Source organism: Dermacentor variabilis, chromosome 11 (assembly GCF_050947875.1).
Source record: "Dermacentor variabilis isolate Ectoservices chromosome 11, ASM5094787v1, whole genome shotgun sequence".
In the NCBI taxonomy this organism is placed as follows: Eukaryota; Metazoa; Arthropoda; class Arachnida; order Ixodida; family Ixodidae; genus Dermacentor; species Dermacentor variabilis.
In genome coordinates this window covers 56014046-56026126 of record NC_134578.1, presented here as the reverse complement: position 1 = coordinate 56026126, position 12081 = coordinate 56014046, and the positions used below count along the sequence as shown (strand labels likewise).

The 12081-nt window shown below is 48.2% G+C and overlaps 1 protein-coding gene and 1 pseudogene across 1 annotated transcript in view; both read left to right on the top strand.

Moving 5' to 3' along the window:
• Positions 1-12081, top strand: part of LOC142564560 (venom metalloproteinase antarease-like TtrivMP_A) — a 62750-nt gene that overhangs the window by 26181 nt on the left and 24488 nt on the right. Inside the window, exons 6-8 of the mRNA XM_075675607.1 lie at positions 1-72; positions 8746-8870; positions 9053-9102. Coding sequence (XP_075531722.1) covers positions 1-72; positions 8746-8870; positions 9053-9102 — 247 coding nt within the window. The remainder of the gene's footprint in view (positions 73-8745; positions 8871-9052; positions 9103-12081) is intronic.
• LOC142564408 (single-stranded DNA-binding protein 3-like) lies at positions 1144-4462 on the top strand (annotated as a pseudogene).

The window sequence follows — 12081 nt, the reverse complement described above, 5'->3', positions numbered from 1 at the left end:
GTGAACCTAAGATATCTGGACATGAGAAATCCGCGGATAAACTTCATCCTCGTTGGACTTACACGCAGCAAAGTAAGTATTGCAATCAGTGTTCACCGGCGCAATAGGAAACCGCTGAAGAGAACCCCTCGGTCTTGCTCCATAGTTCCACCGTGTTCGCGTTCTTTACAGAAGCAGAGATAGTGCGTAAGATTCGAATCATGTTATTGGTGGCATTAGCGTATGGTGGCCATATAACTGAGTGAACAAGCGAAAAGAGCACTTGATGCTTTGTTCTGAATCATTTGCTCTATGTTCCCACTCACTAGTTGAACAAAAAAACAGCTTTTTTAGGCCAAGACTGGTTTAGTCCTTCCAAGGCAGCTGAAAGATGTCGCACTTTCCTTGGGATCATTTGCCACACCATCAACAAACTGACCACGTCTACCAGCAAGAGGCATGAGGTCGATTATTTACTCTGCCGCAGTATAAGCTTATCACTGGCGAGCGACTTCTCGGCAAACGGAGGAATGGTGCTTGCAGTGGCGCCCCTCCTGCCGTCCCACAAAATTCCAGACCCATCACAGCAAGTTCAAGAAAAATAGTAGGGGAGGAGTAAGAGTGATTTTTGGGCCATAACTGCAAAATCACTTCACAAGGAGCTTAAGGCGTGGATAGTGCCACGCAAGTAGTCTGCGTTAGACGGCACTGATATCTAGAAAAAAATTAAGGCCGGGATTCTGTAACGGTAATTATCGGAAATGTGCGAAGCTAGTGCTCGTCAGCATGACTAGCGTGCCGCGGTTTGTTGCGCGCTGCTTTAGCAGGCAGCTTGGGCTGAGCGTTAGCTCCCCTCGGCCGCGCCACTTTTCTCTCCACACAAACTGCTTTAAGTATCTAATGGCTCTGCGCCTATCACTTGACACCCCTTGTTCATGCTTAGTGCTGCTTCCAGCTGCAAAGCCACCTCCTCCTCCCCCATATATACGCGCGATGATGAATTACCGCTCTATGTACCTTCGCACCCTGGAAACACTTATAGCATGCCTTTGGGCCCGTGCCTGGCTCCTAGACCGCACACTTCTCACTTAAATGCCGTTTTTCGTCGTCGAGAGAGTTTATTTCGTTATAGAAAATTGTTGACAGCATTATGAAACGTGAAACATGGGTATTGCATTCCTCACGATATGTATCTTATATATTCGGCACTTGTGAGCGACTCTGGGATGCCAGAAGTGGTACGTTTAACGCCTGTGGGAATAGCCATACAGTGCCTCGCGGTTAAAGTTGAAGATTGCGTAATCGCACCCACTTACACGAGCACCGTGGGAAACCAACTTTTTAACCAAGTTTTTTCGGCGACCGATTACACTTCTCATTCTTCGGTGACCTTGCTTTCAAGCACCGACCAAGCACAATGCTGCCTATAAGTTGTACTTCGACTAGACTCAGCGACCGTAGCATGCTGCAATGAATGTTCAACAACGTAGGCAACGCAATTAAGAAATAAGATGCACTGCTATTCTCGCGCTTCTCTTTTTCGAAATATGGGTGTAGCTAGCAGACAAATCCGCAGCCGTATGAGAATCAACAGAACCCCAAGGATCTTGAGCTAAGGTGCCAGTGACATTAGGAGAAGAGAATTAGCAGTGCACCTTTTCTATCGCAATTTTGTAGTTGGGTTGCAAAATGCGCGGAAGTAAATAGTTCCTTAAGAGCGTGTAACGAACATATGACGTCTTTTCGGTCAATGTACTCGCAACTAGTGCAACTGAAATTCAGTAAAAGCCGCAGAGAAAAGAAGCAAACGCTGGAGAAAAACATTGCGCTTTTCTTTCTTTCCTTGACGCAACACTGCGCTGGTTTGCAGTCTTCAACATACAGTCTACCAAGAAGGAAGGCTGAGAGGCCCATTATCCTGAATATGGCCACGCAGATAAAAATATCAAGGATGAATTATGCTCTTGGCGGTGTCGGTGCCCGGACTTTGCATTTCTCGCAATGTCAACACCACCGACATTTCGCGCATCACTTGCTGTCTACTTTTCCTACCTGAACGGACCTTTCATTGACTCATGGCAAGTTGTACAGTAGTACTGTACTGCATATCGGCCACGGCGGCCGCATTTCGATGGGGGCGAAATGCGAAAACACCTGTGTGCTTAGATTTAGGTGCACGTTAAAGAACCCCAGGTGGTCAAAATTTCCGGAGTCCTCCACTACGGTGTGCCTCATAATCAGAAAGTGGTTTTGGGGCGTAAAACCACAAATATTATTATTATTATTATTGTGCTGCATATCCATATATTTTCTTAAGTTATTTCTATTCGCGACTTCTTTGTAGACGAACTACGTAAAGTAGCAACACCATGCAATATATATATATATATATATATATATATATATATACATATATATAGCAAAAGATTATTTTGCCTTTTCGGCTGGAGACAGCTATTTTTCACGTGTGGTTTTACAGGGGCATGGCAGCTCTGTTATAGAATTTTAGTAGAACCTTGATTCAAGATGGAGCAATCAGTCTGCATAGAAGGAGTTGTAAAGAAAAATAAACAAATCAGGGGTGGGAATACACACTACAATACAACTTTCTCCTGCGGCATGGCGCCAACAGCAGGCCTGGGCTCACAAACCACAAATGAAATGCATTTCCACAAAATGTACTTAGATATGCACAGGAGACATGCTTAAAGTGAGCTAACATTATCATTGGCTTCCAAGTTTTCAAGGAATACGCTTTTCAACAGTCACAATGTTCCACGAATGTGCACAAAATGGCAGCATAGCATTGTTGCTACATCGGCCAACTATAGTTGCAAAGCTATAGTTACAGAGAACTAGGAGCAAAACGCCGTCGTCACCATGGTCAGACGACTACTAACAGACGGGTATTACTATTTTTATTATTAGTTACGGAAACATACAAACCCACACAGGAAAAGGGGAAGGAGCAGTCTGACAAGTGCCAGCGAGAAGGGCATAACACCTGCCTACTCTTTTGGGAGGAGGGAATCAAAAGAGGAGAACAGGAGACGAGAGTAAATAAAGAGATAGGAAAGTAAATAGGAAATGAACAAATGACATAGACATGGACAAAAGAAAGGAGGACCACGGAAAAAATGTCTATGAACGGGAGGCCAACTCAGTTTTCTGTGTGAAACTTAGCAAGGCTCCATGGGCCTTGCTATTTATTCACAAAAGGAAAAGGCTCAAGAGTACTTGGGATGAAGAAGCGTGGGAAAAGCTAGTGCAGTGCATCTACGAAAATTTTCTCGAAGTAGGCGGACAGAAAGCTGCACAGACGTTCCTATCGGAGATTCGACGAGAGAAGAATATAAAGCTAGGTGAGCCTCCTGGGTTTTTGTACTCCTGGTAATGTGTGTTTTGGGACCTGTACTGTGCAGCGTCTGAGCGGAAAGACACACGCGAGCACTCCAGCGTAGCCAAGGCTTTCCGCGACTCTGGTTTCGTCAATTCCGGTTACGCCGTCGACAGCGTCACTGCGCACAGTCCTTCGGCACGGGGCCTACTGGGTCCGATGCCACCCATTGAAGGCAAACCCGGTGGAGCCAGTAACTGGGTGGCTTCTTTTCCCCACTCTTGTTGCTACGGTACACTGGTGGACCGAGGCGGGGCGTCTGGGTGCCACAGCAGGTGGACTTCAATTCCAGCTGGAGGTGTTCCTGGTCAACCCATGATGCCAATCAGCATAGACCCAACCCGGCAAGGTGACGGAGGAGAGTTTGCTCGATGGCAAGGACCCCCATTGATGAACCCCATGAACACTCAAATGAACCTTACGCGGGGTCAGCTCCTCGTTCCCATGAATCCCGGGAACTGCGGTGTCATGACGCCACTACCTAATAGCCCAATGGTTCCCGGAGGTCCCAACGTGCCGGCCATGTCCATGCCTGTCCCTGGTGGGAGACCTTGGCAACATAATGCGTCATCGATGAACTACTTTTCAGCATCGCCTGGTGTCCAGTATGAGGCTCCGCCATTGTCGGTGTCGGGACCTCCAGGCACCGTCCCGCCAATCTTGCCAAGTCCGTAAGATTCTTCAAATTCAGGAGCCGATGGGATGTACGCCATGATGAAGCCCGTTCCAGGCGGTCCCTGGCGGTATCCGCGTACATGCTGAAGTCCCCCAGGTCCCCCAGATGGGACCTGGGGGACCAGAAGGCCCCATGGTGTGAATGGGGCCTGACATGGGTCCACCAGTCATGAATGGCATGTCCTCTGGAGTTGATGGCCCTGACGGTATGTAGAACTCGCCCGCCAATGGGCCCAGCACGCCGTGGGAGGAGGGGCCTCCAATGGGCATTATGGTATTCCTGGATATGGACAGGAAAATGGTCAGACAGAATCGGCAGCAATACTGAAGATCAAGGAGAGCAAGCAGGAGGAAGCCAATAGGTTTGAGAAGGATACGCCCGCCGAGCCCCCAGACTATTTCATACAATAACCGGAATAGCACGAAGGTGAGTGAGTAAAGGAAAGTAGGGGGAGGGAGGAGAACTCGCTGTAACCATAAAGAAATGGGATGCCGAACTCAGCCTAGAGGTTGTTGGGAAATAACCATTTCCTGGTAGCGCTAGTAGGTGAGATCACGGGCACTGAGTGTCTGCACATAAAATATGCACGTGCTAGCATTTCCTGCATTGGGATGGAAATTGCTGGCCACAGGTTAGGCGTAATGTGGTTCAGGAAAAAATAGGAAATTGAGGGTGCGGGAATCGGAGTGCTAGAAGGTTTAGGTTTTTCGTGACGTACAAACGAAAAAGAAGAATGGAAGATTGTTAAAGAAAATAAACAAATAAAAATAACGAGAAGAAAGAAGATAACAATGAAGGAGTGCGAATATATGTTTGCCAGTATATATATGTGTATGCGCCATACCAGTGAAGTAAGGCAGAGAAAAATAACATTTCTACATCTTTTTTTCCTCCCTTATGCCATTTGCAGACCAATGGTGGGCAATTCGGAGATTGATATGAATGCATCATTGGTTTGACTGATGCACTCCGAGTGCGCATTAAATTTATAATTGATATGACTCACAAGCTTTCCTGACGATGGGTTTCCAATCCAGACTGTCAAATGGTGACCTTACGCACCTCAAAAGAGTTTCCTCATGTATAATATGTGTTGAGAGCGGTATCTGAGTGTTGTAATTTACGTCTGCTTTCTGGCTAGTATGTACTATTCGGGAAAAACTCTGTTTCTTGAATGTATAGATGGTACTACAATTGGCCAAGTCAAAGTCGCCTAGTTTTTGTTTAGGTTGCGTTCATTCGCAGACACTCTTTTAAATTCCAAAGCTTGCCCTTAAGCATAATACAAAGGATGTTAAAAGTACACGAACTGATTCGACTCGCACAAGAAATCTAGGAGTGAACAATGATGTGGTCCATGAATCCAGCGTTCAAGGTCGGGTGGGTGGCTAGGCCAAATGCGTTTGCCCAGAGGTGGTATAGACTGCTTAGATGAAGTCCTGGGCACGTCCATAGTAGGTATGTCACTGTCAGATTTTGAATTTCTGTGGTACAAAACGGGAACGATGAGCCGTAACGGCCATGGTACTGTTGTGGCCAGAGAGCGGTCACAGACGGGGTGAGCGCAACTCCGACGCGTAGCCTCCTTAACGTAACCTCCTCTCGGAGGGTTAAGCCACCAGGGAGGTCTGACCCAAACGGAGGTATGAGAGCTCATGTGGTACGTCGGAGGTTTTGCTCTTCCCGGCTCAGTCGTCCACAGGCGTCTTCAACAAAATGTGGAAGTGGGTGTATTTTAATATGTGGGTGGGTTGCCATATCTGCTTCAAGGAGACCCAGCAGGGCTGCTCGAGGCACCCACTGGACGTGTATAAGGATACTCGTAGTGGCAGAAAGACGGTGATTGCTATCTGAGAATAGAGTGGACCGGGATACCCTACATATGTCGTGGATGGCTTGAGTAGAGTCTGTGCGAATGATGAGTAGAGAGTATCGAGCAGCTTGAACAGTAGGTAGCAACACGGCCAAGCCGTCTCGTATGGCAGCAAGCTCGGCAAGATAGGCCGGTGGTGCAGGATTGGCAACATACGAGCACGTCTGGCCTGCCTCTGGTATCAATGGACACGCGAGGGCTGTGTGAATCATGGTGCCCTTAACACTGGCATCAGTGTATGCTACAAAAGTCGCATCGTCTTGATTATCATTGATGTGACGAAGGCGGGAAACTTGGGCATTCACCTGGCGAGGAACCGGGCTATACAGACGGCCATGAGGCTTATTGTCACTTAATTGTACCCTCTTCCACAGAGCTACATCGGGTCTCGTATATGCTGGATTGTCTATTACGTGTCCCATGTACCGACCAGCCGAGCAGAAATTTGATGGCATTAGGCGCGCATCAACGTTGGTACACGACTTTCTCGACAGTTATGAGTTCGGACTCGGCCTGTAGGGTTGGCATGGAGTGAGACGTGGTAGTCCCGTCATGGTCAGCATGACTTCATTATTAATGGCCTCAAGGCGAGCCCATTTTGCCTTCGTGAGATGATGAAACGGCTCCATAGAGGAGGCGTGGTTGCAATACAGAACGGACAAGGAGGCGAGCTATGTTGGAGACACGTTTTCTATAGTCGTTTATTCCAGGGCATGCACCTTCTACAAGTTTCACAATTCATTTTAGAAAAGCTAATATGTATTTATTGGTAGCTGTCATTGCATAAAATTTTTTAACAAGGTTCAGAATTAACTTCATTGATTGATTGATTGAAAACTTTAATATTCCACCGAACTGGGGTGCCCGCCACTTAGCCTACACGCAGTTTAGGGGGGAAGACGAAGCAGTTCCCGCGCGTTAAGGACGGTGAGTCTTCAAGGCCTAAACGGCCAGGCAGATTGCTCGACACTGGTCATCTTCATCCTCGCTCTGGAGCAAGACCACCCAGGCTTCTCTACTGTCAATGTTTTCCTTGGCCCCTTGGGAGCCAACACATTCCCATATTATATAATCTAGAGTACCTTTCTCCTTACAAATTTTGCAGAGGGCGTCGTTATAGTCTCTCGTCTGAGTTAAGTAGATCCAATATGGTGATATATAATTGTTGCCCTGAAGGCGCCGCCAAATGCGAGAGGCCTCCAGAGAGAAAGAGAGAGAGACCGATGCGGAGGCAGAAAGGTTCTTCTTTCGGCTTTGTAATGATCTACAATTTCCCTGTAGGCGATGATGCTACCTTTTATCTCTGCTCTAGAGTTGCCCGGTAGTAGAGTGCTCGGGCGAGCTCGTGAGTGGCTACGTTACCTGGGACTTCTTCACGGGCCGGAGCACAAATAAAAGTTATGCGCTTCCTAGGAGGGTTTTTGAGTAGAATTTGGAGGGCCCCTTCCGAGATTCTCCCTTTGTTAAAATGTCGGATAGCTAATTAGTTATCGCGTAATATTGCTCCCACTTTTGTACCCGGACAAGCGAGCGCTACTGCAACCTCCTCGTGTGTACAGGCGTCCCTAGTGCACGTGGAGCACGCAGAGCACGCTATCTTAATGCACCCGTCGCCATCAACCACCGTCGATACCGCATCCCCGTCTCTACCGCAAGCAGCGTCCACGTACGCTACTTTATGCGCCGGTGTTTTTAAATTTATTTACTAGATCCTTAGCCCTTTGAGCTCTCCACTCTTTGTTGTAGATAGGATGCATATTTTAGGTAGGGGGGCAATTCGGAAGCGTTTTCGCACGTCCAACGGAATGTCCTTCTTGCCAGTTGGGGCACCGTTGTCGCATTAGATTCCTACCCATTCCATGATTTTTCTCCCTGTTTCGGACTGGCTTAATCTTTCCAACTGAGACACTCGCACTGCCTCAGTGAGCTCAACTGGCGTGTTGTGAACCCTCACTTTGCGAAGGAGGTCTGTCGAGGTCGAGTCTGGGAGCCCTAGTGCTCTCTTAACGTTCTTCCTAATGATCGCATCTATTTTATCTTTTTCTTCTTGTTTAAATACAAGATACGGTGTGGCATACATTACTGGGCTGGTAATAAAGGCTTGCATGAGTCTGAGGAGGCTGTTCTCTCTGAGGCCCCTGTCTTTGAGTGGCAGGCTCTTAAAGATTCCCGTGGCCTGCGCTCCGTATCCTTCTAACTTCTTGATTGTCGTGAGGTTACATACATTCCTCTGGATATATATAGTTCCTTAAGAGCGTGTAACGAACATATGACGTCTTTTCGGTCAATGTACTCGCAACTAGTGCAACTGAAATTCAGTAAAAGCCGCAGAGAAAAGAAGCAAACGGTGGAGAAAAACATTGCGCTTTTCTTTCTTTCCTTGACGCAACACTGCGCTGGTTTGCAGTCTTCAACATACAGTCTACCAAGAAGGAAGGCTGAGAGGCCCATTATCCTGAATATGGCCACGCAGATAAAAATATCAAGGATGAATTATGCTCTTGGCGTTGTCGGTGCCGGGACTTTGCATTTCTCGCAATGTCAACAGCACCGACATTTCGCGTATCACGTGCTGTCTACTTTTCCTACCTGAACATATTTTAAAAGCACAAGCACAATCTCCAGCATTTTCTCAGAGGTACTTGTAGTGACTTGTACGTCACCTTATTTCTTTTTTTGTGCGTGCGTGACGCTGCACTGGTGCGTTCTTCCGGCGGTACCATTTACGATATAAAACAAGCGAAATGCCCTCAAAGAATGAAAATTTCTCTTATTGCACGCATCTCTGCTTCAAAAGCTTTTCCTTGCATTTTTACGCAGGACGATCCCTTCGCTGTTCATAAGGGGGGCTACCTTTCTGCGCCAGGTACATTAGACGGGCTGAGAGATTATAACAAGAAAGGCAAAATACCTGGAAATGCTGACCTGGTCTATCTCGTAACCGGGTAAGCGAATGTGCTATACATTTTAGGCTGCTCTTAAAGGCGGACATTACGGTAGCTGCTATGTCAGGTATACTGGGTTGGCCATAAAGAAAAGTTAGAAAGAAATCATTGCAGTTGTGTGCAGAGAAGTATAGATAATCGCTTACTTAGTAACACCCCATGAGACTTATCTTTCATTACAGCCAAGATCTTGCAAGGGATGACAATGGAAAGATGGATGGAGGTGTATCAGGTGAGTTGAATGTGTTTCCATCGGACTAAATGTACTGGTGCACACCCTACACTCCTCAATGACTGCGGTGTTAAGATGTGCAAGACCTAGGCATTTCTACCCTATTTACTGTCATTAACTTACTGAAGTAACCAACGAACGTTTGCAAATTCTTTTGTGATAGAAGGGAAGGAGAAAGCCCGCCAGAGGGCCGAGGAGTACAGTCGTACCTCACATGGGATCCTGCTTTTCTCGCTATTTTGCCTGGAACATTGCTTGTAAACTCAGAATTTGGTAAACTCGGATTCCGAAAGTTGCAAGCCATCGTTTGACACCAGCCACGACGCAGTGAGTAGACCTTTACTCGAATAATCGAACCCTGAACAGTCTGCGACCGTGTGCTCCAAGATAACTGTAACGCCAGGGCACCCGTGGCACGAACGGGAGACCGGCGGCTCGCGCCTGCAGGCCCGAGGTGCACGCGCAAGGGGCTCTCACAGTCGAAGTGAATCACGCAGAACCAGCATCTTAGGCGAAGCACACCCGCTTTTCTGGAAATACAGATGGCGAACGCTTTACAAGAAGAGCCGACAACGGCGCGAATGGAGGTGACCGGGGCTAACTCTGGTACCGTACCACAGTGGACATATGCCGCGAATAGTGGTAAAGCGACAGATAAAGCCCAGATCGAGTGGTTACAAGTTGGTCGTAAAGGCAGATCAGCAAAAGAAGAGAATAAATCCACTGAGGAACGAGCCATGGAAGTCCTGAAACCAGACCCCAAACCTCAAGCACAACCACTGCCGCAGCGGCAATGCAATCTGAGGATGCGACCCTTCCCTACTGACGACTTCAAAATTGTTCACCGCCCGCAAGCAGAACTTGACCTCTCGAAGCACACACTCATTGCAGTGACACATGTCATCGGAAGATCCAGTGCTTTGCTGCATCAAGGCTTTCACGATAATGTCCGAGTACAAGTGCAGAAACTAGAGAACTTGATCATCGCGACCACGGGAAGTACGGAACGAGCTTCCAAACTGCAGGATATCAATGCCATATAACTCGGCGGAACCGTCTATCAAGTAAATCCCCACATTTGACACCCAGACGATGTGTGCCACGGAGTGATATACGGCCTCCAACCAGGTACAAGTCCTGCGGAGATTGTTGCCGGCCTTCAAGTGGACTCAAGATACACGGTTCTCTACGCGCGCATGCTAGGATCTTCAACAGCCGCGGTTATCGGCTTCGACAGACAGGACGTCCCTTAATACGTAAAGTACCAGAGCAGTGACTTCAGGTGCAAGCCCTATCGAAAACCCGTGCAATACTGCAGAATCTGTGGCACCGTCGGACACCGACCGGATATCTGTCCACAGCCGAGAGCCAACTTCTGCTACACATGCGGGCGCGATGGAATCACGGAAGAACACGATCGTCACCCGAAATTCAAGATTTGCGGCAGAGACCACGAAACGGCAGGCAAGGAATGTAAGAAGCGCCGCATCAACTTCCCCCCTACCAAGTAAGAAGACAGCAGCTTGACAACGCTCGCGCCTGAGAGAATCACTGGAGCTCGAGCACCGAAGAGTTCCTCGCGATGGTTACCACCTCGAACATTTCACGGGGGCCCTCGCCTCGACAAAGACCTGGCCGGAGACGCTCTCACTCTATCCTATGATCGCGCTCTACATCCCGCTCTCAGTCACGGTCTCGCTCCGTTAGGCGATTAACTTATGTCGCCACGGCCACAGGAAGCAGCGCCTCGAATTTCTCACGCAACCCGAGAAGTTCGGGTGAGACAGCGGCGATACGGACTCTCGAACATAAAGTACAGGATCTACAGAGGACGCTACAATAACAACCGATAGCCGAGTGCAACACGCCAGAACTTGAGGAAAGAGTAGCGAAGAGAGTAGGAGAAAGCATGCTAAAACAGGTGAAAGCCACAATAATGAAGCGGTTAGACGAAGGGCAACAAGCACATGAAGCGAAGATTCTCGACCTAGTTGAACGACGCCTTCAAGTCTTCGAGGAAACCCTCACTACAAAACTTTTTGCATCAGCAGACAGAACCATACAGACAGTTATAACTAAAATCATGGAAAAGGTAGAGCCATTAACCCGTACGGTCACCACACTCGATACCAAACTGGATGGCTTCATGGCACAACAACGCAACTTCATGACCTATGCTTACATGAATTTCGTGACTCATGAACGTCTGGCGGAGCAGTTAGGAACCAAACGCAAATGACCAAAGACATTATGAGTGGTATCCGCGGAGGATTCTAGTTCGAAAACACCAGACCACCAGCTCCAGGTGGAGGACAACCACCAACATGGCGGCTCCCAAACGTAGACATACCGAGCCGCTTACCACCCTCCGCATTTGGCACTGTAATTGCATATCCTATAGACCCTGCTCGGCCAACCTGCAAAAAATATCTCAAAGCAAGCAATCCTGACATAATCGCGTTACCGGAAACCAACAGCAAGAAAATAAAGCGCCCCGGCTGCAACACTATGGCACACACTGTCTGCACGGCATTTCTTGTCAGGAAGACACTAACCGTACAGCCTCACGAAATTGGACCCTGAAATCGAACACACCGTAGTGAAGGTGTTGCCGACTCGCCAGAATCAACAGAGCCTATACCTGGAAACCAACACCAAGAAAAATAAAGCGCCCCGGCTGCAACACTATGGCACACACTGTCCGCACGGCAATTCTTGTCAGGAAGACACTAACCGCACAGCCTCACGAAATTGGACACTGAAATCGAACACACCATATTGCAGGTGTTGCCGACTCGCCAGAATCAACAGAGCCTATACCTGGCCAATATCTACAGCCCGCCACGGAAGCAGCTACTCCACTACGACCACTTCGTGCGGGACCTTCGCAAGAACGTTAACGGCAACCGGCTTGCTGTAGCAGGGGACATTAACGCACCACATGCGGCCTGGGGCTAACCCAATACCACCAAGAAAGGG